At 38.9% G+C, this 26043-nt stretch overlaps 3 protein-coding genes across 5 annotated transcripts in view; 1 reads left to right on the plus strand and 2 right to left on the minus strand.

Annotated features, from left to right (window-relative positions):
- Positions 1-1540: 1540 nt before the first annotated feature.
- On the minus strand, positions 1541-9239 carry bend4 (BEN domain containing 4). Its single transcript, XM_084132781.1, has 5 exons — positions 8640-9239; positions 5842-6405; positions 4817-4908; positions 4220-4460; positions 1541-3411 (listed from the first exon to the last, which is right to left on the minus strand). The coding sequence occupies exons 1-5, from the start codon at positions 9091-9093 to the stop codon at positions 3170-3172; spliced, it is 1593 nt and encodes a 530-aa protein (XP_083988907.1). The 5' UTR covers positions 9094-9239; the 3' UTR covers positions 1541-3169.
- Positions 9240-11148: 1909 nt separating this feature from the next.
- shisa3 (shisa family member 3) lies at positions 11149-14969 on the plus strand. The gene is made up of 2 exons (XM_084133613.1): positions 11149-11911; positions 13438-14969. Exons 1-2 carry the CDS (start codon positions 11638-11640, stop codon positions 14013-14015), a joined length of 852 nt encoding a protein of 283 aa, XP_083989739.1. The 5' UTR covers positions 11149-11637; the 3' UTR covers positions 14016-14969.
- A 1716-nt stretch (positions 14970-16685) lies between these two features.
- Positions 16686-26043, minus strand: part of atp8a1 (ATPase phospholipid transporting 8A1) — a 131655-nt gene continuing 122297 nt past the window's right edge. For all 3 annotated transcript variants that reach the window (XM_084133612.1, XM_084133611.1, XM_084133610.1), the window contains 4 exons: positions 23412-23500; positions 22720-22812; positions 22364-22455; positions 16686-19152 (listed from right to left, as the gene is read on the minus strand). In XM_084133612.1, coding sequence (XP_083989738.1) covers positions 19055-19152; positions 22364-22455; positions 22720-22812; positions 23412-23500 — 372 coding nt within the window. In that variant the 3' untranslated portion in view covers positions 16686-19054. The remainder of the gene's footprint in view (positions 19153-22363; positions 22456-22719; positions 22813-23411; positions 23501-26043) is intronic.

Genomic DNA, 26043 nt, shown 5'->3' on the forward strand with positions numbered 1-26043 from the left:
TTCACTTTCATGGATCTTGCAAATGAGCATCTCGTTGGTTAGACTGGACTTAATGAATACGCCCCTTCCTTAAACGAGTCGCAGGTTTGAGTAGTTTCAGGTGTCTCTGTAGAACCAAAATCGACGTTTTCCAAATCAGTGGGCGTTTTAATACAATTGGCGTTTTTAACAGCTTTACTGGCTTTGCTAAAATCATGAAGGTTCATCTCGAACCCCACCACTAAACCTTACTCTACTTGGGTTAGAGCGATTAAACAACGCCCACTGTTGGGGGAATGGCCACTAGCATTCTGCAGAGATTTTATCAAGGTCTGATGAGATTGGTGATTTAAGGATAGATGCATAGTTCATGAATGAACTGGGAATATTAATGAAATCTGAACAGCTCTTGAACACTTTCTGGATGCACACAAATTTTAATAAAGGATATGGCCACATTTTCTGTTTACTGTGCTTAGAGCAAATCGAATGGGTGAATGATATGACTTGCAATGTCTTTACCTGGCATAATGATTAAAAATACCACCGAGTGAATAAGAAACTGCGTCTGAAATCACATACTTTCTCAAGTAGCCTACATATTGAATAATTAACTTCACGACCGCTAAAAATGTTTTCTATAGTATTAATGTGTGTAGTATGAATGCAATCTGGATGTACATTCACCATGTTGTCATTATCATGTGACCTACCAGAGTCAGTTGCGTTGCTTCACTGCCATTCACATATCTTCTCCCGTGGCCTCATGAGATAGTGCCATCCATCTTATGCACACTTCAGAATCTCGCTGAAAGTAGTACAGTAGGTCATCCGAGTACTTTTTTGCCTACACTTTTATGAGTATACTGTGAATTCGGACATTCTTTTGTCACATACTGTTTTTCGCCTACTATATAGTAGGTAAGTATGCGATTTCGAATGCAGCCACTCTGTTAGTAAACCGTTTCAAGTCCATAACTCGTGCAGGACAGTGATGATGGGTCAGTGTGTAGGGGTGGGGTTTGATGCTATCTCCGCTAAACTGTCCCACGAAAAAAAAATTATAATTTTTTTCCCCCTGGCAGAACGAAATCTCGTTTCAGCCACACATTACGCAATGCCTGGAAATGCCTGCATTACACAACATACTATAATTGAAAAGATAACTGGACTTAATTTACAAACAGTGGATGCTGAATAAAACATGTTCAAAACAACACGAGTTTAAACCAGCATAAAATGGTTTGCTCTCTCTTAGCTGGTCTATTTTGTCAGCTGGCTGGTTTTATAGGCACTTTTCATTTTGAACCTCTAATTTTGCAATCTTTTTTTTTATCATGAATAATACGCTACATCTTCTGAATGATTTGATAAATTGTACGCATGCTCAAGTCATCCCACAGACATCTGCAATTATTCACACTGGAGTGAATTTGACAGCCTTTGAATTGGTTTCACAAAGAAACGTTGCAATGGCTTTATTGTTGTCTACTGCCATCTATTGTTCAATGTCTGGAATTAATAGAGTAGCTATATTGAATAACAACACAGATGGCATTGTCTGAATCAGTTTTTTGTTTCATTGTTTTTTCCCATTTTTGTTCACATTACATAAATGCATCTGTTTGAAAAGAAAATATCATTAATAAGTAGGGGGGAAACAGTCTCATCACTTTTGGTGGGGTTCACAGTGTTGACACATTCTTTGAATAGACTAGAAGACTAACAATTTCCAATCACCATGGATTTGTACAATCACAACAGGCTACATTTCACAACAACAGAAGCTTTTGTATGTCTGGTAGTCAAAGGCAACAGCAACTTGGTAGTAACATATTTTGAAGACTTTATACCACTCTGACACATCTCTTTATCAGCTGTTTAATGTTTGTGAATCGCTGGTATAAAGATGAAACATGAACATGAAGATGAAGACGTGAACTTGTACGGTGATTCAGTAGCCATTAGTAGCAGATGAACTAGACCACAGATCTTCAGATAAGAAACTCCCTCAATGATCACAAGTTTTGATGTGTGAACAGGTTTAAATGCTGGGGATTCCCAACCATCTGATATCTGATGAAGTGTCACGGAGAATGAATTCAAAATGTAGTTAAATGACATTTGACTGAATTCTACCAGACATTACACGATGACCTGGATGTATAAACATTTTCGCAGACAGAAACTTTGTCTAAGGCATTAAAGAAAGATGGTCTGTTTTCAAACCCATTTTTCTTTTGTTTGAAAACCCAAACAGCCAGAGGCCACTAATGAAACATGAACACCAAGAGATTATCAACAGTCTGAATTGGCAGTATTTGTAGTTCTTAGTGGTAGATGGTGTCTCTTTTTAAGGCATTTCATGTAGTTTCTATGCAGTCACACACACAGAATATTATAGTGTGGTAAAATAAATGATGTCGGGTTGATCCTTCAAACATGATCTTTGAGGTGCTTGACGAACTAGCAGCAACACAAATTACGAACAGCATCGCCTCCTTGTTGGACCTTTAAAGTCAGAGGAAAGATAAGGAAGCCAAACAACAAATAATATGACAGATTACTGTATCTGCACAGTCACAGATGCGGACAAATTGAGTAATTTCATCCTGCAGCCACTAAGAAACTGATTTTTGCAACATCACAGTTTTTTTTTTTAATAAACATCACAGATTATTCAACATCATATGATGATAAAATAGGGGGCAGTACTTTAAATTCAACCTTATCAGACAGAATAACAACATCATAACAGAACCTCATTTATAGGCCGTCTTTATGAACATCTGACCAATCTGACACAAGAATGGAGTGGAACGGATACATTCATGTTGCTATAGTGGATCATATTCTTAATCACATTCAATGGAACAAATTTGGAAAAGGAGCAAATAACAAACCTGATATTTTGAAGAATTCAACCAACTCCGCTGCCTAGTGACTACTAACCATTTAACACAGACTTCAACAATAAAGCATGGAATAATCCCACATAATTCACTGGGTAAGTGTGAACTCCCTGGAATGTATTGACAGGAAGAAATAAGGATTATATTCATCCAAAACCCCCGTTAACATCATGTAAGTGCTGCAATCTCTGAGTGAGCTGATCCGAACTGACGGTAGGGCTCACTCCTCACCTTGATCCATGATTTGAGTGCTAAAAAGTTGGATGTATGTCTCTTCTTTAGTCCCCCAGGCCGTTCTGCGTGCCCTTAAGATAGAGATCATCCTGAGAGAGCTGACCGTCATAGCTCTCCATGTATAAACTACCACTGCTGCTGCTCCCGCTGCCCCCGTTGCCCAGGAAAGTGCCCACAGCCCGGCCCTGCCGCGCGTGCCCCACTGCATCGCTGAAGACTTTGTTTATCTGCTCCTCAGAGGGCATCCACCAGTCAGGATTAGAAGCACAGTGCATCCGGATAAACTCTGAGAGATGGAACGCCATGGGACAGAGATGGATGAGGGAGATAGACAGAACAATGTGAGATTTTAAATTCAAGTTTGAATAATTATCGCATTGATAATCTGATTGAAATAAATGCCTCCCAAATACTAAAATAAAAAAAAAGTGTAAGGGTGTGTTCACACTTGTAGTTCGGTTCTCTTGGTTCTTTTTGGTCCGGACCAAAAAAAGAAAAATTATACATTAAGTCCTGGTTCGCTTAGCATTCACACTGTCATTTTAATGACATTAAAATGACATTTCATGATGCATGATGTATATTTTGTTACAGAATTTACAGAACATCCAATACAAGGCTGTGATCTGGGCTAAATGCGCTCACTGTATTTGCACACATATGATGGTATTTGTACCAGCTGAGAACTCACGAACATCTTATAAATGTGTAAAGGAGTCAAAACAGCGGCAGGAATTCCTCCATTACACACACAAACGAGGATCTGCTGAAAGAAGACGTGGTTCCAACTTCCAACTATGACAGGAATAAACAGGTATGCTTGAGCTTTAAGGGTCACATCGTGTGACATCACATCCAGTTTTTGGTTCACTTAGATGTTTTTGGTCTGTGTTGCGTTCATATTTCAGTCAAACCCCACCGAAGCCGACCGAGACCCACGTTTCGGCTTGTTTGGTGCACACCAATGTTCGGATGACAGCGTTCACACTTCATCAAATGAACCGCACTAACAGAGCAATCGCACCAGAGTTCCTTTTAATCCAACCAAACCTGCCAAGTATGAACACACTCTAAAAATACTTTTAGCTCACTACCTCTGAGACAAGTGACCTTGACGGGGTTAAGAGGCCGTCTCTCCGGTCCCGTATCCCCTGTGTGTACCGAACGTTTCCTCTTCCCCAGACCGCACGAGTATTTCAGCTCATCTGTGGTGAACACAAACCGGATAAGGTAACGCAGGAGCCGCCGGCCATCTTTTTTTGAGGAGTTGACTGCCTCGTCCCACTGCTTATTGGTGATGAAGAGAGGATAGTTCCCCAGAAGCTGTTTACTGCCCTATTTAGAAAAGATTATAAGATTATAGATTGCAGAGGGGAAAAATTCTTTAATGCTGTCTTTAATCTTTAATGCGCTTTAATGCATCAACATTTAAACAGGCACTGCACTAAATATTGTACCTAAAAAACAAGCAAATTCAATATAAAGAACTGAAACTTTACTGGAATACTAAAAGATTCTGTTGCTTTTAGTTTTATGTAACAGTTGGTCAAAGTGATATTTTCATAACCCCAGATTAGACGTTAATTTGAATGACAGTTTCAGTTCATGTTCCATGGTAACAGTGTCTTTCATAAACTTGTGGTTTTCCTGACTATTTTTTACAGACTATTTTAATTTTCTGTCAGGCTCACCTCGGTAAGCTGCTCTTCGGACTGGGGCTGCACAAATTGGTTGTAGTGCTGAAGAACAGTCTTAAAAAAGTCCAAAACATTCTGGCAAGGAGCTGTTGAAGGCAAAACCAGCAAAACAATGTTGGTCGAAGAACTTTTAGTTTCATTTAAACCAACCAAGCTGAGCTGTTGCACATAAGCCAAACACAATGAACTGTTAAAGGTGCAATGTGTCATTTTTTTAAATGAAAGTTTTGTACCTAATAAAATTAATAGTTCAACTATGAAATGCATGAATGCATACTACTCACTTTGATACTATCCGTGGCTTAGAAAAAGCTGGGTTTTCCCCCTTCATAGTCGCAATTATGAGAGTACATCATTGTCTCGATAACCCTTTTTGGACACTTTCAGTAGTGGAATTAATGAATCATAGGTGACAAATTTATTGTGAAAAGGGTATTTTTACAATGGCATCCAAAACTGAAAACTTTTCCATTGCTAAAGCCAGGTATGTAAACAGCTAAGAAAAAAAAAGGAAACCGTGTGTTCCCCCATTTAAAATGACTAAAATTTCTCATTTCTCAAGGAAATATAGTTGCTAACTGTTGCAATTATACTATTGTAATGTAAAATTAAAATTAAAAGATTTAATAATAATAATACTTGTATTTTACAGAACATTATTTATGACTGTCTTGATTTTTTTTGCTTTCAAACGTTAAACTAAAAAGCTTTATTTTGGCAAAAAAAAAAAAAAGAAAAAAGAAAAGCTGGGAAACCTTAAAGCTTCTCTTTTGTTGACAACAGATTTATAAATTATTCTCATTACAAATTTGTGTAATCAGGATCTACTGTGTCTCGAGCAAATGCAATAAATATTTAACGTGTTACATTATGCACCTTTAAAAGTAGCTTAGGATAGTAGAAATAATTTAGTGAACATTTTTTACAAAAATATTATAAATATTAAATGTTGTAGTGGATTGTGTGTCTAATATCAGGAGGACTGAAATAAAACTAAATCATCAAATAAAGTTTAATACCTGGTATGTTGTCCAGTTTGTGTCTCAGTTCCTCATTGTCCTGCTGTAGACTAAGAACTTCCTGTTCCAGCTCCATACAGCGTGGACAACAACTTTCCTCCTCCTCGTCTTCCTCAGGCAGTGTGGATGAAGGGTGTCCGTAGGACTCTGACGGTGCTGGTGAAGTCCAGCCACCCATGTTCTGCCTCGGGGACCCTGATGCTACCGGCTCAGCGTCTACTGGGCGACCCCGCTCACTGTCCGATGACTGGGGTCCGGATAGAAGGTAGTTCTGAAGCGACTCTGTGAAAATCCGGAGGAAAGTGGAAGTCTGCTGCTGGTTCCAGTGGTTGCCCCGTTGGGTCTCCTCACCTGGGTTCTCCAGAGATGAGTCCTCCGACCTGGGCTTGGAAGCGAGCCTCTCTCCGGGAGACAGGCAGCTGTCCTCCTGTTTTATGAGAGTGGAGATGGAAGAGGATGGAGGGGCCAGGGAAGGCTGGGGCTCAAGGAGCCGTCCGTTGCTGTTGAGGAGGCTGAGCACTCGACTGCACTGCTGGGCAAAAGCATCCAATATGAGCCGGTTTTCTGAGGAGTGATCGAAATTTCACACAAGTTAGCAACAGATCTCTTTCATTTTCCATATTCAAAGAAATAGTTTAACCATAAATTAAACTACAGTGTATTTCAAAACATGCATAAAGAAGAGCATAACTTTTACACAATGCTGACCACAGGATTAAGGCAAAATGTTCATATATTCTGCTAATATTCTTCTTTATAAAATAATATGAATATGATAATATCCTTTTAATGCTCCTTCCTAATTTTTTTTTGGTACTATTCAGTTTTTTCCACAACAAAGAGTTAACTAATAATCTATTAATAATAATCTATTAGCCAAACATCACCTACAGCCTCCTTGCACAATATCTTTATGATCTATTTAGTCTTTTTTGTTATGTCCCTGTCCTCCATTTGCACTTTCCATCATTTTTATCTTTAAATCTGCAACTAGGCTCCGCATGCCTACAGATTTAGGAGATAAAGATAAGGACGCTGTGAATCTGCACACACTCACACACACACACACACCTCATTTACATGGAGTCACTGTTCTAATAAACACTATTCATTTCTTCCAAATCCTCTAAATATGATGAGAAGCAGCAGAGAGATTAATAAAAGGAAAATGCTGACCAACCATCCGCATACAATTACTCTGTCTCCCCACAGCCTTCTGGCCGCGCCCAGATGCAGAATCTTAAGAGGATGATTATGAATTTGCCACCCTCACACAAAGACACAGGGCAGACAATTATTAGCTCATGCAGTCGCTGTGGCAGCCGTATGACTGACGGGCTCCAGCCTCCGCCGTCGCCTGGATGTGTCTATCAGGCTTAAGCAGATGTGGCCATTTATTAACATGCGCAGCATCTCTGTTTACCCCCAGCAAGATGGATTTGATATCATTCTCCTCTATCTTTCCCGCTCCCTCGATCCCTTTTTTTTCTTTCTCTACCCCTCTCTCCCTCCCTCTTTTTCTTCCTCTGTTATGCCATGCAGAGTGAGGCTCATGAAATTTCATTAAACACAACATGTGCCGCAGAGCCAAATTTATGAGCCACATTTGTTTTAATCACAATCCCTTTGGAGGAGCTTTTAAATGCAATTTGGATTATTGCTCTGATCTCAGAGCTGTGTCCTTGGGTGTCTACGACTCCTTTCCCCAGAGCTAGAAAGACGAAACCATTAGCATTGTCTGATTGGCCAAAAAATCCCCCATGTATTATTTTTCGCAGTGTATATTCCATAACAATAAACCAAAAGGGCTTGGTATGAAATTAGAAAGCACTGTTTATACTATGAACTCTGGATTGGAAATACTGTGTCTCCAACAAGTGCATTTAATATTCAGTGAACAGCCTGAAACCCTTTTATTGATGTCAAGATGAATTTCACAATGCATGTTGGACACTACATTAAAAGACAAAAAAATGTTCACGGTTGATCTTAAACCTTTCCATACGTAATTTAATAACTTGTGTGGAGAAAAACAGATCAGCTGAATGTTTGCACAGACTCTGAGGCACCCTGCTGTAAGATAATGACAACTTCTCAATTTGTGAAGGCCTGAGGCTCTGATGAATGAAAACAATCTCTGGTAACAACAATCACATGAAAACAATTACTGAAGTTGACAAGTTTAGGTAACTCAATTAAGTTGGTGAGAAAAACAAGACGCTCTCCACAAATGCATGCAGGGAGAATCTGAATACAGCATGTAAAGAAATCTAACAGTACTTGATGAGACTTTCATGTTTATTATAGCTCATCTCTATGATCATGAGACCAGTGTTTACATTTTATTGTAAAACTCAACAACTCTTCATACTCTTTATGCTCTATTTTTGAGATCAGGAATTACCCAAGCAGGTGTCAACCACTTGTGTTAGTGATATAAAGATATAAAACAAGATTTTGTTAAATATACAGAAGACTCAGAATGTAATCTCAAAGTGTAGGCTATGACAGAACATGTTAGTGCAGGGTTATTATGAAATTGTTAAGCCACTGTTTTCAGTCGGGTGTTGTTTTCACTGATGTGAAATTAAGCATGCCGACAATGCTTGAATAAGTCGCATAATTTGGGCGTGGGTCTCAAAATATCCATGTACTCGTGTGAGATGCGTTTAAAAATAATTGCCATTTGAAGGAAAATATAGCTACACTTTCCTTTCCTTTCCCTTTCGGTTGTTCGAAGTTGCAGCTTCGTGGTGAATTCATGGATAAAAGTTTCTTAGGCAAACTTGTTCACTTACCTGAGCTTATTCCATAGGTGCAGTCTGGAGACTGGTGGCTGAGCTCGGCGCGACCCCCCGGGTATCTGCCCGACTCCTGGACGGCGACCCTCCTCTGGCTGCCGAATGATGCCGCGGCGGTCCCCGCTGATGCCGCCGCGCTGGATGTCGCGACTCTGCTGTTGCTGGGCCTGACTTCGCAGGGGAGACGGTGCTGCTGACTGCTGCTGATGGAGAGGCAGGCTTGAGGAAGCGGCACCCGCGGTGAATACTGCTGCTGATGATGACTGAGGTGATGAGGATGCTCTCCGAGCTGCGGGATGTCCACCATTGTGGGTCTGTCATATCTCGCCTTACCCGCCGCGCGCTTGCTCTGAAAGGTCTTGAGGGAGCTGTACGGGCTCCTCTGTTGCTGCTGCCTGCAGATTTTGGGCGCAGAGAGACCTTCGTCTGCTGGTAGCATCTCCTCCTCCATCTCCCTCGGACTTGAGTGTCGTTCTGTCCCGGTATGGTTAAATCAGTTATCCCAGTGTCTCGCCGCCTTGCTCTGTGTCTCAAACACTTCTAACTCTGTCTGAGATACTCAGAGGGTGGATGACTTTACTGACAAGTCATTGCTCCAATCCCCTGGCGGTAACAGCACGCGCTGGCTTTATTCTACCAACAGGGGAATACCGGCGGCACCCGCGCACGCCTCGCCACTCGGTGTGTGTGTATGTGGCTCGCGCTCCCATCAGTGGAGCGTCAGAAGAGACAGGTGCAAGATGATATAAAGAGGTGTGCATGATCCCCTCCATGTTGTTTCGCATAGCCATGTTGTCTATTACGGGTATTCTTTGTTGTTTGTTGTCGTTTTTTAGGCTGAACTGACGGAAAAACAAAAAGAACTTTAGGACTTATCAGAGCCTATTGGAAGTACCAATTTAAATGCAATAAGCACTAGGCTAAACTTAATATTAAGCTCCGCATTTACAAGGTGTCATAAATAATGGGTAAATACATTTATAAAAAAACAAACATGTATTTAAATGTAATTTAATGTAAAGTACATCAGTGGCGGATTAAGACTCTTTGGTGCCCCTGGGCACTGACACCTAGAGTAAATAAACAAATAAATAAAATAAAATATTTTTTTCATCTGTAATTGTCCGAGATGCTTTTCAGAAGAGGGGCTACTGTATCATTTCTCCAATGCTGGGTGGAAGCAAATGGGGAACAGAATTTTCTCTATCTTTTCGAAAGTATCTTTGGAACTGGTTTCTCTTACTAGTGTGCCGGGAGCGGAACATGAAAAAGCCGAAGTGGAGCTGGACTGGAGCCAAGTGAGTACAGAGCGCTTTGAGCAGGAAGGGGAAAACGCTGTTAGTCCGTTCCACTTTTCAGTCTATGCGTTACTTGGCGACACCTAAATCTTGATACTTTGTTGGAAGAGCTATTTTCGTTTGCAGCGGTATAATATTGGCCAATACATAGGCTACTAACTGGCCAGAATTAGCCTGAAACATACCCGACATTTTACTCATAGAGATGACGTGCTGTATCCTGATATTTGGCAGCATGAACATCAAACGAGTGTGAGAATGGAATCAATTATAGGCAACTCCGTTTGTTCTTTAAAGGGATAGTTCACTGTCATAAATTCTGTCATAATTTACTCACCCTCAAGTTGTTCCAAACCTGTATGAATTTCTTTCTTTCGCTGAACACAAATGATAATATTTTGAAGAATATTGGTGACCTACAAACATTTGATGGGGCCTATTTCCATATCCATAGTATGAAAAAAAAAATACTATGGAAGTCAGTAGGGCTATTTGGTTACCGACATTCTTCAAAATATCTTAATTTTGGGGAGAACTATACATTTGTGATAGTGTATCGTAGGCTATACATATGATATGTATATATATATATATATATATATATATATATATATATATATATATATATATATATATACGCAAGGCTATGTGTAAAAATGATGATGACAATGTAAGCCCATAGAGAGACATGTACTGTTAAAAAAAAATTTAAATGAAAAAGATTATCTATTTTCAGAAAATACAAAAGACAACAATGGCCAGAAGAGGGCGACAACATGACACTTATGAATTTAACAGCAAAACGTTCTGATCACCTCTTTCCAAATGACTGAGCGAATAATAACCTATAATTCTGTGAATTCAAACATAAATAAATGAAAACAAAAAAATATATAACGTTACATACCAAATTTGAAAAAAACAGATTTTTAATCTCAAAGACTCTAAGCTAAAAACATCTTAAGGAAATGAAAAAAAGAAACTGTTAAAAAAGTTAACCTGACCAAACAAAAAGAAAGAACAGACCTTTCTATTAAAGATATTGGACAGAGAATACACCTGAATCAGGTCCAGATGAAACACTTATGTCCCTCTTGCGCTCCGCAGGCAACAGGACGCAGAGACCATGCGCGCGTCCGGCCAGCAAACTGCGTGCGCGTCACAGAAACGGAGCGGGTGCGAGTCTAAAACAAACTTACGAGAGCAGCACATTTGAAAAGTCGCTTTAGAGCAAGCGCGCGCGTCTCTGAGCAGCCACAACTTCTCCGCGAAGAACTGCTAGACAGGCAATTGTTTTTACCAGTCATTGATAAATAACGTATAGGTGACAGTTCATTGTTTTACATCCACATGGATATCAAAAGCAGGCCTATTCGATGAGAAGTTAACGAGACTAAAATGTCAGTAGGCTAAACAGCGGGAGCGGATAAAATGCGGATAGTAGCCTATCATGGAATTTCTGGAAGTGATAGCCTATTTTAAAACAATCTAAGACCGGAGCTGGATGATTCCTAATATTGGATTTGGACAACAACCCGTGGATTTAATCCCAGTGACTGATTTAAATCTTATGAGCTGATGGAGTATTTTCCCAAATCATTGCTAGTTCGTTTAAAGCTCGCTTAACCCCAAAACGTCAGTTTATCGGGCGCGCTCTGTTTGAGAGGACCTGGCCAATTAAAGCGCATCTTGCCGGTATGGTGCGCCTGCTGAATTGCCTAGTCTTGGGGTATTTGACATGGAACCTGCGGATATCTGATGCCCGGGGAGAGTACTGTCACGGCTGGCTAGACAGCAGTGGGAATTACCATGAGGGCTTTCAGTGTCCGGAGGACTTTGATACGTCGGACGCGACGGTGTGCTGCGGGAGCTGCTCGCTGCGCTACTGCTGCGCGGCCCCGGACGCGCGCCTCGATCAGGGAACCTGCACGAACGACAGAGAAGTGGAGAACGACACGCAGTATGCTGCCCGTAAGGCCCAGATAAACTCATCAATAAATAGCTGTAAAATTAAGCACAGTTTTAATAAAAAAAGATTCGTCATTATGTCTATGATACAGACAACTAAACTGAACAAACATAGGTCTGCTATTAAGTTTCTCATTTAGAAAAATGTTATTCCTGGAAAGAGAAGCCTACTGAAAGTAGTTTTATCCTCTTACTATTAACTTCTTTTTTTTTTTTTTTTTAAACAAATTTGTAAAACAAAGCTTTTTTTTTTGTTTGGACTACTTTTCTAGTTTGGAACAGGGATATAAAATTAATCCGTAATGACATCTGGTTGAATTACTTAAAATAGTTTACTTGTTGCCAGCAAAATGATCATAACAGGATTTGTGATATTTTTGGTCTTAAGAATGAAGAGTGGATTACACAATGTTTTACTCGGATAAAATACTAATAGCATATGCTGTTTAAGCAGAGAAGAGGTTAACCTGACACACATGCACTCTCTCTACACAGCCACTGCATGGAGAAAAATGTTCTCATTGTATTTTGTTACAATAATTTTGTAATTTTTATTCTGTTTTAGAAGTTGCAAGATTTTCTTGATTTCTTACTTTTCAACTCAATTCAAAGTAGTTGAAAAGTGCAAGCACTGCAGGGTGTGGCGTAGGCACGTCTGTGATTTTAATTAAAAATGTACAAGACAGCAATTAAACTTAAGTTTATTTAGTTGGCTGAAATATTTGCAGTGTTTTAAGAAGAAATGTACACATCTAATCAAATTCATGAACAAACTAGGCTAAATATTGTTACATCAAATCATTATATTTTGATAAAAGCTTCATTAATGATTTAGATCTTTTAGACCTGTCAACTGTATGACCTAATGATCATCATTCCTAATTTTACATAATATTGCCTATACTGATCTCAGCTACATGTGCAAGTATGAAGAAACAATGTTTATGTTGGTGAGTCCTGCATCCCAGCCGTCTTAATATGATTAAACATTCAGTTCACACTGACTTTAACTGGGTACACAAACTAATTTGGGTGGATTTTAAAGCCATAACCTAAAGCAAACAGTGGGAACATGTGCTTTGAATATTTAAAACGAAGTTTCTGCCAATTTAGATATTGAAAAGATAGTTAATGTGAATAAATAGAAAATATATTAAGATGTAAAAAGATTCTCTTTACATAAAGAAAATGTTTTATCTCGATTTAGCTCAACATTGGTCATTGGTTTGCAGTTATCACTATTAAATAAACCTTTCATTTAGTAACAAGCAATATATGAAATTTTAAATTTGTGTAACCATAATTTATAAGACTAATGACAATTAACTAAATTCAAAGTAAAGTCAAATTGATTTATATGTATACTTAGTATTATATTTAGTATAATGTTGATTCAGTTCATGTTGCAGAGTTCATCAATTATGTAATTTGATTCAGCTATATATGGTGTCATTATTCAGCTGTGCAGTGAAGCGCAGTGAAGTTGTTCATTAAGTGTCCTTCAAACCCGTGCCGTTTCTCTCTTTCAGAGCCCATCTACGTGCCCTTTCTGATGGTGGGCTCCATCTTCGTGGCGTTTGTCGTGGTGGGTTCTCTGGTGGCCGTGTACTGCTGCACCTGCCTGCGACCCAAGCAACCCACCCAGCAGCCGATCCGCTTCTCGCTGCGCAGTCAGGGCGAAACCATCCCCATGATCTTCACCACGGCTCCTCCCAGCCTGCGCACGCCGTCCCGCCAGTCCAGCACGGCCACCACCAGCTCCAGCTCAGCGGGAGGAGGGAGTTCAGTCCGTCGCTTCTCCCTGGGCCGGGCCGACACGCTGGGGCAGTGTTCGCAACAGCAGCTCATGGTGGTCTCGTCCTCCTCAGCGTCCACTCCCGTGTCCGTGACCCCGACGCAGCCCTTATTGCCTCCGCCGCCTTACACCTCCCAGCAGGGCCTACAGGCCAGCAACTCTCTCCAGCACACACACGCTCACAGCCAGTTACAGCTGCACCACCAGACCCTGCAAAGCTCCGGGTTCCTCCTGCCACAACAATACTTCTTTCCTCTCCCGCAGGAACCGTTCTCTGGGAACAAGGGCTTTGCTGACTTCAGCCAGAGCTGACCTGGGCTTCTCAGCTGCTCGAAAAGGAGACGAACACCAAAGAGCCGGTCATTCACAATGCCCTGTTGTAGACTCGTATTACAGGGGCTCCCGCACAAGGAAACAGGCACTAATACGTCTTTCAGCAAGCTTGACTGGCACTTGCGAGACCGCAGCTGGAATTTGAGAGCCGTGTGGAGCGCTTAAGCTGCTGAGATAGAGGACCATCAATCTGACAGGCACTCAAGTGCTGGACACAACACACCAGAACATGGACGCCTACTTCAAAGCACCTATATCTACAATTGATCATATCTCGTATGCACTTCCAATCTGCTTCTATGATAAAAGACGTCTTGTTGTTGAAAAATACTTTTGAAAACTCCAGCTGGTCGACACTCCTCTGAACATTTAGCCTTTGTATTGGAGGTCATTTTATAGAATTACACGACAGATTATAAGACATTTTTCTTGACAATCTCAGTCCCATTTTAGGGGTCGTGCACACAAATAGTGCCATGTATGAATGAGGGTTTTATAGAAATGGTATTAGATTAAAGGTTTAATTGCCAGACTGAGACAAAGATTGTTCATAATGTTTAAAACAGGCATTCATCATGTGTTACTCTCGCTAATAATACATAGACTAACGGTCACATTAGAAACGCGTGTTAACATCATATGAATGCACAGCTACCTTTGGGAAAACTTCTGTTTTTAATGTTTGGAGAGCGTTCATTCTTCAATTTTGTATAATTTGTAGCAATCTGAAAGCCATTATTGGCTCAGGTTCAGATGGCAACACAGTTTGTATTTTGTTATTTTTGATACGAGATGTTTTTTTGTAAATGATCAGGTTTATCTAAATGTACAGTCCAGCTGGAAACACGTCATGTGACGAGACGGCCTTCAACTAAGTATTACGGTCTCTAACCAACAGTGTTTTTGAGCTAAATTAAACCGTTTTATCTTTCACCTGTGTTTAATTGGTTTCCCAACAACAGTAATGCATTAGATTTAAAGGGATAGTTCACCCATATTGTGAATGTTTGGTTGCCCATATTCTTCAAAATATCTTCTTTTGTGTTCAACAGAAGAAGAAAAAAATCATACAGGTTTGGAACAACTTGAGGGTGAATAAGTGATGACAGAATTTTCATTTTTGGGTGAACAATCCCTTTAAGAATGAAAGAGACACATTCTATAATTCAGGACACATTCAAGAAACTCTTGAGAACAGGGTGACTTCGAAAACTATTACCAAAGTTGGGAAAACTTGTTTTAACCCATGGACTAATTCTTTCTAGGGACATAGCAGTGGATACATTTACATAAAGCGTGGCCAACATAAATATATACGCCTGTTATTAAAATATGTAATAAATAACAACTCTATTAATGTCACTGACCAACAGAACATGTAAAATGTCTAAATGTCATTTAATTGACGTATTTCCGCCTTGTCCTGTTTAGACTGATATCGCATCCTGTTTAATGCCACACACGAGGACCAGATTCAGCGGAATTTGTCTGTCCTCACTGAAAGCAAAATTCCGTGCATTGCATGAGACAACGAAAATGCTTGATTTTTAATATACATAATACCATTCAAACGTTTGGGGTCAGTAAGATTTAAAAAACAAAACAAAAAAGAATACTTTTATTCAGCAAGGATGCATTAAATTGATCAAAAGTGACATTAAAGACATTTATAATATTACAAAAGATTTCAAATAAATGTTGTTCTTTTAAACTTTCTATTCACCAAATAATCCTGAGAAAAATGTATCATGTGTACCACAAAAACGTTAATCAGCAGAGCTGTTTTCAACAAACAATAATAGGAAATGTTTCTTGAGCAGCAAATCAGAATGATTTCTGAAGGATCATGTGACACTGAAGACTGGAGTAATGATGCTGGAAATTCAGATTTGCCATCAAATATCTAAATTATATTTTAAAATAAACATATTGCTGTGTTTTTGTTGTTGATCAAATAAATACAGCCTTGGTGAGCATCAGACACTTATTTAAAATCTTTCCGACCCTAAACCTGTGAACAGTAGCAAAACATATTTTGCACAAAATATATTTTCTGAACATACAAACATTTGTTGAATACATTGGGTGTTCATGGGAAATGCTGAGCCAGAATTTTCTCATGATTATACAGTATAAACAGATTTTGCTTGCTGTAAACAAGACATCAAGGTCAATTTTAATGTCCTAACTGCCCTTTCAAGAGGACGGGCACAGCAGTGAGCGCTGTGCAGATGGTGACGCATCTCAAAGGTGTTTTAAAAGAGGACATGAAAACCAATGCACAGTATTAAACGGTTTACTCGCTTTTTAAGGCACAAACACTATAGCGGCCAGAAGCAGAGATTTATGATTGCAGGGAAGGGTTTGCTAAACTTGTGCAAAAAAAAGTAAGATGTGCTCTTGGAAATTTATGGCATGGAAACAATACAGATTATTGCCAAATCATAACTTTGTGTTCAATAAATCCCCAATGGAGAGCCATGCGATCTGTACTGCTAATACTCCATACATCAACTATGATCAGTGTTTCTCCTGACGTCTGCTACAATACTGTTCCAGTACTAATATATCTTGGATAGCCTTGAGGATTCTTCAGGATATAATTAACAGAATCCGGCGATGCATCAAATCAAATCACGAGAGAAGAGCTTCAGTTGTAAAGTTTATTTCAGTAGTCCTTCATGGCAGTTAAAAGACAAAACACTTAAAAGTTTGCAGTTCCAACATGCTAAACAATCATTTAACAAAAAGACAAAAGAAAGATCCAAAAGAAAAAAAAGAAAACACCCAATAGAGAATTCAAAGTGCATTTTCATTCTTTAAAGTGACCAACACTAGAGAGATTCAGCGTACAATTAACATTTAGGCTAAACCAAGAACGACTTTTCCATTCATGCAATCAGTCACTTTGACAGACAGGATTTTCGAAAGCAACAGTCCAAGCCATTAACCAATGTCACATCAGATTTCCAGTGTTCGAGTCGGATGCTGACCCACAGAAAAAGCACAGCTTAAGGAACGAAATGCACAGAGCCATTAAGGTATTCTTGTCCAGTTAAATAAAAGACGTTTCGGCTTGAAGAAGAAGAAGAGTTACACTGAGATCTGAAACTAAATTAAGAACATGTACAGTACATCCATCCAGATAAATAATACTGCAACTGATATGAACTACATAAGAGAGTATTCATCACGTGAAAGATAAAAGAGTGCATTGTGCAACATCTCCGGTCAAGCTTTAGCAGAGCTTCATACAAACCGAGACATACAGACACGTGACGCACACATGCGCTCACACACTTACACCAGCACACACACACACACACACACACACACCTGCTGATGTACAGGGCCATGCAATGGCATACAGCTCACCGTTAGTATACCTGGAGTCGTGCAGACAGACGAAACAAGCAGCATCACACAACCGGACACAGAGGACATCACACACGCATCCTCATTCGAGTCTCTCTGGACAACTATTGTAATACAGTTAAAAGGACATGCATACCGACGGGACCACGAACTCTCACGCAGTCACGCACGCATCCGTAACGTAGCTCACATGCACATGCAGACGACACACGTTGCGCAGACGCACTATACAAAACGTGCTCTCCCACAGGGAGAAGAAAACCAACGCACAAACTCCACCATCAAATAAAGAAGCGTTAAGACAGTTGAAGTCACAGGCGACGTAAGCTCATGAACCACGACCAGTTTCTGAAGGGGAACCACAAAAAAGAGGGACGACGTTTTCATTACAAAGCAGATCAGTCCAAAAAGTCACACTTAGTCCAATATAAAAATACAAATTCACAAAATAACTATGGAGACAAAGTTGGATCGATACTGTGTGGGTCTGGCGAAATCCTCCGTTCCTCCTCTATGCTAATGGCACTTATGCTTGAGGGATTATCACTCTGTTCTAAGTCAAATAAACATTATGGTGAACATCTGACCGTCTAAAAGAGATTCACACAAAGAGCTGGACGCATAAGCGGGGCCGAGGTTCATTACGCTCGTGGAGCAGCGTGATGCATCAGTATTTTGGTCTGACGTGTAAGCGTGCTATAACGCTGCCTAGATAGAGTCTCTGAAATATTATCTCACTGGGGAAAAAAAAAAGTTCCTGTTAGGCACCTTTGTGATCATTGCAGCCGTGTAAGATGTGGAATAAGGAAACGTGTTCAAGAAAGCTAAATAGTAAAGTAAAGCTAAAAAGATCTGAAGAATCAGGGACGAAAAACAGATTGATCAAAACAAAGCGGAAATCTAAATAAATCAAAAACTAAAAATATACCCAATAACTGGCTGAAGGCAACAACAAATGTAAGGCCTTGATACATGAGATTTAACATGAATCTAAAAATAAATAAATAATAAAAAAACAGTTTTCAAATTAGTGCAGAAAGCATTTGAGGAGTGTAAAAACAACCAAGTGGTTAACACCTAATTATTATTTCGAAATACATATTGGTTTTAAAACAGGGACTGCATTTATAATGTTCTTTGAAAATTTCCAGTGATCTGGGATATGTCTTTTTTGTTGTTGTTGATGCAAATAAAATACCGAAACATTAAAAAAACAAAAGGGAGTGTTTAATGTGCCATTAATGATTAGGAAGTCACAGTCAAAGACCATTACCACAAACGTTTTTATCACCACCCTCATCAACACCACATCATTTTTTGGCTGTAACACTCATAGGAGAGAGGAGAGTAAATTTTTGATGCTGTTCTCCTCTGTTTGACAGATCATAAACCATACTGACCGCAGGCTGGGCAAAAATATGCTAGCACAGTGCTAGTGTGTGCTGTTGAACATACAACTACAGCACAACAGAACTTGATTTTTTTCCCCTCTCTCTCTTTCTCATACCACTTCATTTTTCCCATCCGTTGTTGCCCAGGGTGCCCTAGGCTGGCCAAAGTTAAACTGACAGGCTTCCGCTCTCTGTCAGCCTTTAAAAAGTTGAGTGACCGCTGAGAGGGGACGGGGTCCAGCGAGCCGGCTCTCACCACTCATTGGTCCGCTGCTTGGTGGTGTCGTAGGCTCTGATGACCTCAGACTGGGAGAGCACTCCGTTCTCATCCTGTGAGAATGCGTAGCCGTCTGTAAACAGGACCCAGAAAACATGCATCAGATAAATACACTCAACTAAACATTCTGCTGGCAATCTTAGGGGACAAGTGATACACATCAAATCATTTAAAAACATTATAGCGACAAAAACAAGCCATGAGATGAAAAAAATTAATAATCAAATTTTGTGTTTCTTTAGCACAAGCCTTCTCTTAAATCATAAATCATAAATCATCTCTAAATATCTAAATAATATTATTATCAATTATATAAATATATATATTTTTTAGTTTGAAGTACTATGCAATTATATTAAATATTATTCAATTATTAGACAATTATTTTTGATTGTTAATATGATTTATAAATAAATATATGGCTAAAGGCCCTGACCAATATAAATAGTTTTTGCTCAGCAAGAAATAAAAATGTTAACTCTTTATTTTGATAATCTCTTTTAAACATTCTGTTGATTATAAGTAACTTTGCAACTACATGTCAACTAACTCTCATTAGAGTATTAGTTAACTGTCTGCTTAAAATCTGCTAACTCTTTATTGTGATGGTCCTCCAACATACATTATACTGGCTAAAAGTAACTATGCAACTACATGTCAACGTATTCTAACCCTAAAGGTCCTTACACACTGAGTCAGAAATTTTCGTATGCGTTTTTTTTCCTTTTCGTCATTCGGTGGCTCTGAATTGTCAAAACACCTCTCAAAATGCTTGCTACGGATGCGAAAAACGCAGAAAATCAAACCTGATCCGAATTATTTTATGACGGATGAAAATTTGTGAGGCAGTGTGTAAATGTGATTGACAAAACGTGAGGTTGTATTTATTTTTTAACGTGTAAAAATTCCGGACGAGAATTTCGGACCTTAACGGTCTACTAATACTCTGTTAACACTAATTAAAGTTAGTAGACATGTAGGTGCAACGTTACTTGTAGTCAACAGAATGTGTTAAAGGAACCATCAAAACAAAGGGAAACCAAGAAAATAGAAGGAATATTGTCTGTAAACTCAAAAAAGAGAATTCAAGGGTTGTGTGGAATATTCACAGAGTGTCCTGTTGTTGGGGGTCTAATAGGGGGTCTAATAAGCCCTTATAATGACCTACATAAACTAATGGGACCAAAATGGCTGAAAGTAGTTGCATTGGTCCAAATTAAAGGAGGTCTGTTGTCTGCAGAAAGACGCAACAAAAAGACATCAGTATGCATGACATCCTCACTGCTTGCTTCCAGAAATAAACAAAAAAATTCAAATCGGTCTCAGAGGGGACCTTGAGAAGTGCTATGGCACTGTGGGTGGGCTGGCTGGGATGATTGGGGAAGTCAATAGTAATTATCTTGGCAGACACCAAATGGAAGTTGGCAGGAAATAAGACACTGTGAGTGTTGTAATGTCTGATTATTGATTCTACCTAGAAGAATAATTTTTTTTTTTTTGAAGAAATGTGGCTCAATTCATCAAATACGGTCAATGAAGTCTTTGAAGCAAAAAAACAAAACCAAAACATATGTCCTTTGATTTGGACTCCAAGTATAATACAATATCTATTCAAATTCTAGTCATTTTAATTTCTCACTCATAACTAGCGCTATGGTCTCTAGAGCACTGCACACTGGGACTGGCCCTTTGTTCTATGACTCACCTTATGTCTCAACCGACTCGACCTCTACCTGCTGGCCTGAGGGGGCACATGCAAGAGGCCGAGGAGGGCAATGCATTGTGGGAATGATAGTGGCAAATTGAAATGATTAAATATGACTCTGCCTGTCAATCAAAACACAGCAGCACATGCACAGGTGGGGAATGGGAAGGACGTGATGGACAATGCAGGTTTAATTATGGTGTTAATATGTATTGTTTTTGTAAGGCAACTGTAATAATGTTTAGCGGTATGAGCTAAAGGGAAGAATGCATATAACATCAGACTATCAAAGAACGTCCCCCATCCTCACCTAAAAGCAAACACAAAAAAAATAAGAGCAAATAAAGAGAGGCAACAAACAGAAAAGAAACATGAATGTAAAACTATAAAGAAATGAAAAGGCAAGGGTTTTCAACTGGTTATGCTTCAGGAGGCAGATTTTACTTTGGACATCATCCACATCCACAGCAATAACTGTCTGAAACAAAAAGTAAACTTAAAAAAATTTTTTTTTTTTAAATTATTAATATTATAATAATAATAAAATATTTATTTCATACAAAAATTCAATGTAATAAAGCTACAAAAATATTTTTTTTTAGTTGTTATAGTTATTAATTAATATAATTAATTAATAATTTATATAATTATTTTTTAAATAAAACTATAATATATATATATATATATATATATATATATATATATATATATTATAGTTTTATTTAAAAAATAATTTAATTTTTTTTTAAATAATTTAAATAATTATATTTTATAATTTATATATAAATTATTTTTTAAATAAAACTATAATACATATATATATATATTCATTTAAAGCCTGATTTTTCTATCCTAAATATGCATGATTGTTTATTTTTAGCTGCATTTCAGGATTTGCCTTCAGCATTGTTTTTGCCTGCTGTTTGTGAGCCCATCAGAACAGACCTGCAGCTTATCAGTTGAAAACCACTGAAAGGAAGCACATGGAAAGTGTAGTATAACAGCATATCCAGAGAGATAATGTTAGTAATGTAATATGACAGTGTGTGTATGTGTGAACTCTGTGACTGTACATATATGACCTCATGAATCAGCTTCAATAATCAGTCAGTTTTGGACTGCGATATCCTCAGCAAAATCCTCCAGATTTGACACGGAAGCCCATGTTATGAACTGATAAAAGCATGAGATTTGAGTTCCTGTGCCCAAAAACAGCTGCCTGAGGTGGTGCCATCTCACTGTCTAGCTCCAGCTTTGTTAATGCAGCTGTTCCTTTCGAGTGATATTATGGCTACATTACCTGCTATCTGCAGCTGTCAAGAACAACCATCCTCACCTAAATTTTCAGGGGCTTTGGTTCAGGTTTGTACTTCAGTAAGTGCCTGCAACTGCATGTCCATAAACCCTTGCGTGTGAGAGTGAACCTGCATTTTGATGCTGCAGATGGGAATGGTGGGGTGTGTGTGCATCAGTGATTCTGCATGAGCCTGTTTGTGATGTATGCACTGTGGAGAACATGTTGGTGTGTCTGTGTCCATGTGCCTGTGCGTGGCGGAGCACATGAGTGTTGCTGACGTACGGAGTAGATTCTGCTGCATGGAGTCGGACCGGTACAGACTGACGGTGCTCTTCTTAAAGACGTTCTTCAGGAGCTGGGCTCTCTCGGTCAAACTGCAGGGAAGGACACAAAGAGAAACAGACACAGACATCATTATGCACATAATGGGAGTCTCATTTCTCTTCCCACAGAAGAGCGATCGAATTAAAGACAAACTTCCTGCTGGACAGATGTGTCTCCAGTGAGAGGTTGAGACAGAATGAGACCGGAGCCGGGAGAGCAGCCAGTAGGATCGTTTACACTTGGAGGTGATCCCTGCTAAACCGCTGTTTTTGCTTGTTCTGTTTTATTATGAATTCACGAGGAATGGCCCTCACCTCTTCCCATGCACCACAGCTCCTGGATCTTTGGACAGCGCCTCCAACTCCTGCACCTCATCAACCAGGGTCTTAAAGCACAACCTTTTCATACTGAGGAAAAATTGACACAAAAAGTTGTTTTTATCCATTAAAATGATAGAAACATTTTGCAATAATGTTTAGTGGTATGAGCTAAGGGGTAAGAATGCATTTAGCGTCAGACTATCACCAAACATCCCCCATTTGACCTAAAAGCAAAAAAATATATATTTTTAAGAATGTCTACTTGTGCTTGGCTAGCTTTTAATTGCAAAATGCAAAAATTGCTAGACTTTTTTTTTTTTTTAAGTCTGGACTGAATTCAGTGTGCAGATAGCAATTTTTTTTGTTTGTTTGCAATGGCTTTTTTGGCTCTATGCACATGAAGCAAAAGGATTTTTTTATTAATTTGGAGCCAACAATTTCTTCTAGTTTACCATTTCATTTTAGTAATTGCACTCATTTTTGTCAACTGTTTGCAACCCTTATGAGAAAAGACTTGCAGCCTGCCAGTTGATACTAAGCATGAATAGTAAGCATTTTAAATAATCCATCAATGCTTTTAACATTTTATACATGAGAAAAAAATGCTGGTCTTCTTAATAACAACCTCTGGTGACCATTTAGGATGTTAAGGGTTGCATGGCTGGCACTGAAGAAACTCAACTCACACTTTGTAGGCCACATCAAACACCAGAGAGGTGATGGGAATAAAGATCAGACCCATCCAGAACACTCCTGAACTGAACATCATGTCCGCCTGGAAAACACGCACACACACAGACAGACACATGAGAAAGAGCACCAACAGACAGAATCTGTGACTGATTTCTAAACTTACAACTGTTTAGCTGGACTCTCACAACATCAGTACTAAGAGCTCAGCTTTCAACCACCAATCTGACCAAAACTTATTAGATATAACCTAGCTAAGGAGTGTTGGAATGTGAAGTCATCCTGGTACACTTCAAAAATGTATATGTGACAGATGGGAAGCCAGACAGACAAGAAAGGAGGAATGGGAGGCAGATGAGAATGGCAGTCAGCTAGAGTACTGATCTCAACTGTTAACTGCTAATGGTACTACCCAGATCACCTTTCTAAAACCCTGCTCCCAAATGATGACCTGACCTGTCAGAATGCCTTTGCTTCATATGATACATGGGAGGCAGTGGAGTAAGATGTCACCATATTTTTAAAAAGGGCTCATCATACACAGCTGTGTGTGACTGACAGAAAAAAAAATTGCATGTCAACGTAAACCGATATAAGAATCAAACAGTTTGGGGTCAGTACAATTTTTTTTAAAAGAAATTAATACTTTTATTCAGCAATAACTTTTTAAAATTGATCAAAAGTGAAAGTAAAGAAATGTATAATTTTACAAAAGATTTATATCTCAAACATAGCTGTTCAAAGAATCCTGAAGAATTTTTTTTCAAAGCATATTTATAGTATTATATCATTTCATATATAACCATACGTTATATAAGCTTTCTTTCAAATTTAAGCTGATAGCAGAGATCCTATATATAATTAAGCATTTTAGTATAAAAAAAAAAAAAAAAGACATCTTACTTCATTCTCCCCTATGTGTGTGTGACAATATGAAACACATATGAAAGTAAATCTAAAGAAATACACTGAAATCACTGCATAGATACCAACACAAATAGTTCAAAGTGCCTAATGTTTCTGCTAAACTATTTTAACCTGGGATGAGAATAAGTGGTTAGGAAATTTTTTGCAGGCCATTATTTGTGTCATATTAAAGAAAAAAAATGGATGGATGAACACAGACAGCACTATCTGTTATCACATTATTCAAGATTACCGGATGTTACCATCATAAGTCTTAGAAAGCACTGCATGGTACTAAGTGCAAAACTCAGACACATAAGTCTTCATTACTTGAATCAGTTCATAGCTGGAGCAGGATAAATTTCCAGAAAATTCCAAATTGGAACAGAATAAACTCGTTATCTCAAAAATTTCCACAACCAAAACAAATGAATCCTAAACGAGAGCCAAAGCAAGGCAGTATCAGAACACTCATCTGCCAAAATATACCCATGAATTAAATAAACAAGCAGCGAAGAGATTTATCAGTCTTAGGCTGGGTGATACCGAGACAATCAGTGAGGTAATGATATTAAGGTCTTCAAAGACATCAATCTCTCCAATAATTAAAACAGTTTGAGGACAGTGTGTCTTTACATTGTAAAACATCTTAACAGAAACATCCGAACTGAACAGTGTGAAAGCCAGTGAGGGAGCGGGGAGAGAGAGAGAGGGAGAGGGAGAGGGGGGGGGGGGAGAGAGAGAGAGAGAGAGAGAGAGAGAGAGAGAGAGAGAGAGAGAGAGAGAGAGAGAGAGAGAGAGAGAGAGAGAGAGAAGGCGTTCTCTGTGGTTCCACAGGGTCTGATTCACAAGACAGGGATATTCTGGCGTAGGCTAGTGGAGTGTGAGATGCAGTCGTTTGCGCTTATCCTGTTTGCTTTGGCCCAGCTGTGTTGAAAATACCTGTCATTAAATGTCAAAGAGCACTGATCCACCCCCTTGCAATGATATTCTACATACGTGGTTGCGCCACTTGTCTAAACTCGGCGCTCCAGGACAAATCATCTTCCTGTAATCTAAACCAGTAAAGGCCCCAGCACAAAGCCGAGAGGCACACCTGCCTGCAGCAATCTACCAAAGTTTCAGGTGTTCCCAAATTAGCTAATCTACTCACTATTACAGGAAAATAGACTTTGATGTCTAACAAAACATCAGGGAGGCAGGAAATCTCAAATGACTGGAAATCAAAATGGCTTCCTCCACCCTACTAATGTCATCTTTGACCCTGAATGAAACAAGTGTTCTGTGTTGCCAAGAGGAATTAGAGAAAATTGTACACGGGTGAAAAGATATTCATGTCGTCCTGAAATCCAACAGTCCCAGAGGTAACATGTAATTTTCTCTTTGATAATGGCAGTTTAATCATTTTCATTGGAGGCCAATGCATCGAACAAACAGACAAGATCTGAAGGGCTCAAAGACATTAAGTATGAACAAAACCAACAGTGGGAATTATTAACTATAAGTAAAAGGTCAAACTTCATTAATGTTTTCGGTAACACTTTACAATAAGGTTCCTTTATTAAACATTAGTAAATGTATTAACTAACATGAACTAACAATGAGCAATACATTTACTACTGTTTAATTTAATCTTTGTTAATCTTTGTTAATGTTAGTTAATCAAAATAAAGCTGTTCATTGTTTGTTCATGTTAGTTCACATTGCATTACCTAATGTTAA

Source organism: Abramis brama (genome assembly GCF_963993115.1).
Source record: "Abramis brama genome assembly, chromosome: 13".
Classification (NCBI taxonomy): Eukaryota; Metazoa; Chordata; class Actinopteri; order Cypriniformes; family Leuciscidae; genus Abramis; species Abramis brama.

Coding starts and splice junctions, on each gene's coding strand:
- bend4 (XM_084132781.1), bottom strand. CDS start 9,093: ATGGAGGAGGAGATGCTACCAGCAGACGAAGGTCTCTCTGCGCCCAAA. Junction 4,909..5,841: donor CAAACTGGACAACATACCAG/GTATTAAACTTT, acceptor TGCCTTCAACAG/CTCCTTGCCAGAATGTTTTG. Junction 3,412..4,219: donor CAAGGTCACTTGTCTCAGAG/GTAGTGAGCTAA, acceptor TCCATCTCTCAG/AGTTTATCCGGATGCACTGT.
- shisa3 (XM_084133613.1), top strand. CDS start 11,638: ATGGTGCGCCTGCTGAATTGCCTAGTCTTGGGGTATTTGACATGGAAC. Junction 11,912..13,437: donor CGACACGCAGTATGCTGCCC/GTAAGGCCCAGA, acceptor TCTCTCTTTCAG/AGCCCATCTACGTGCCCTTT.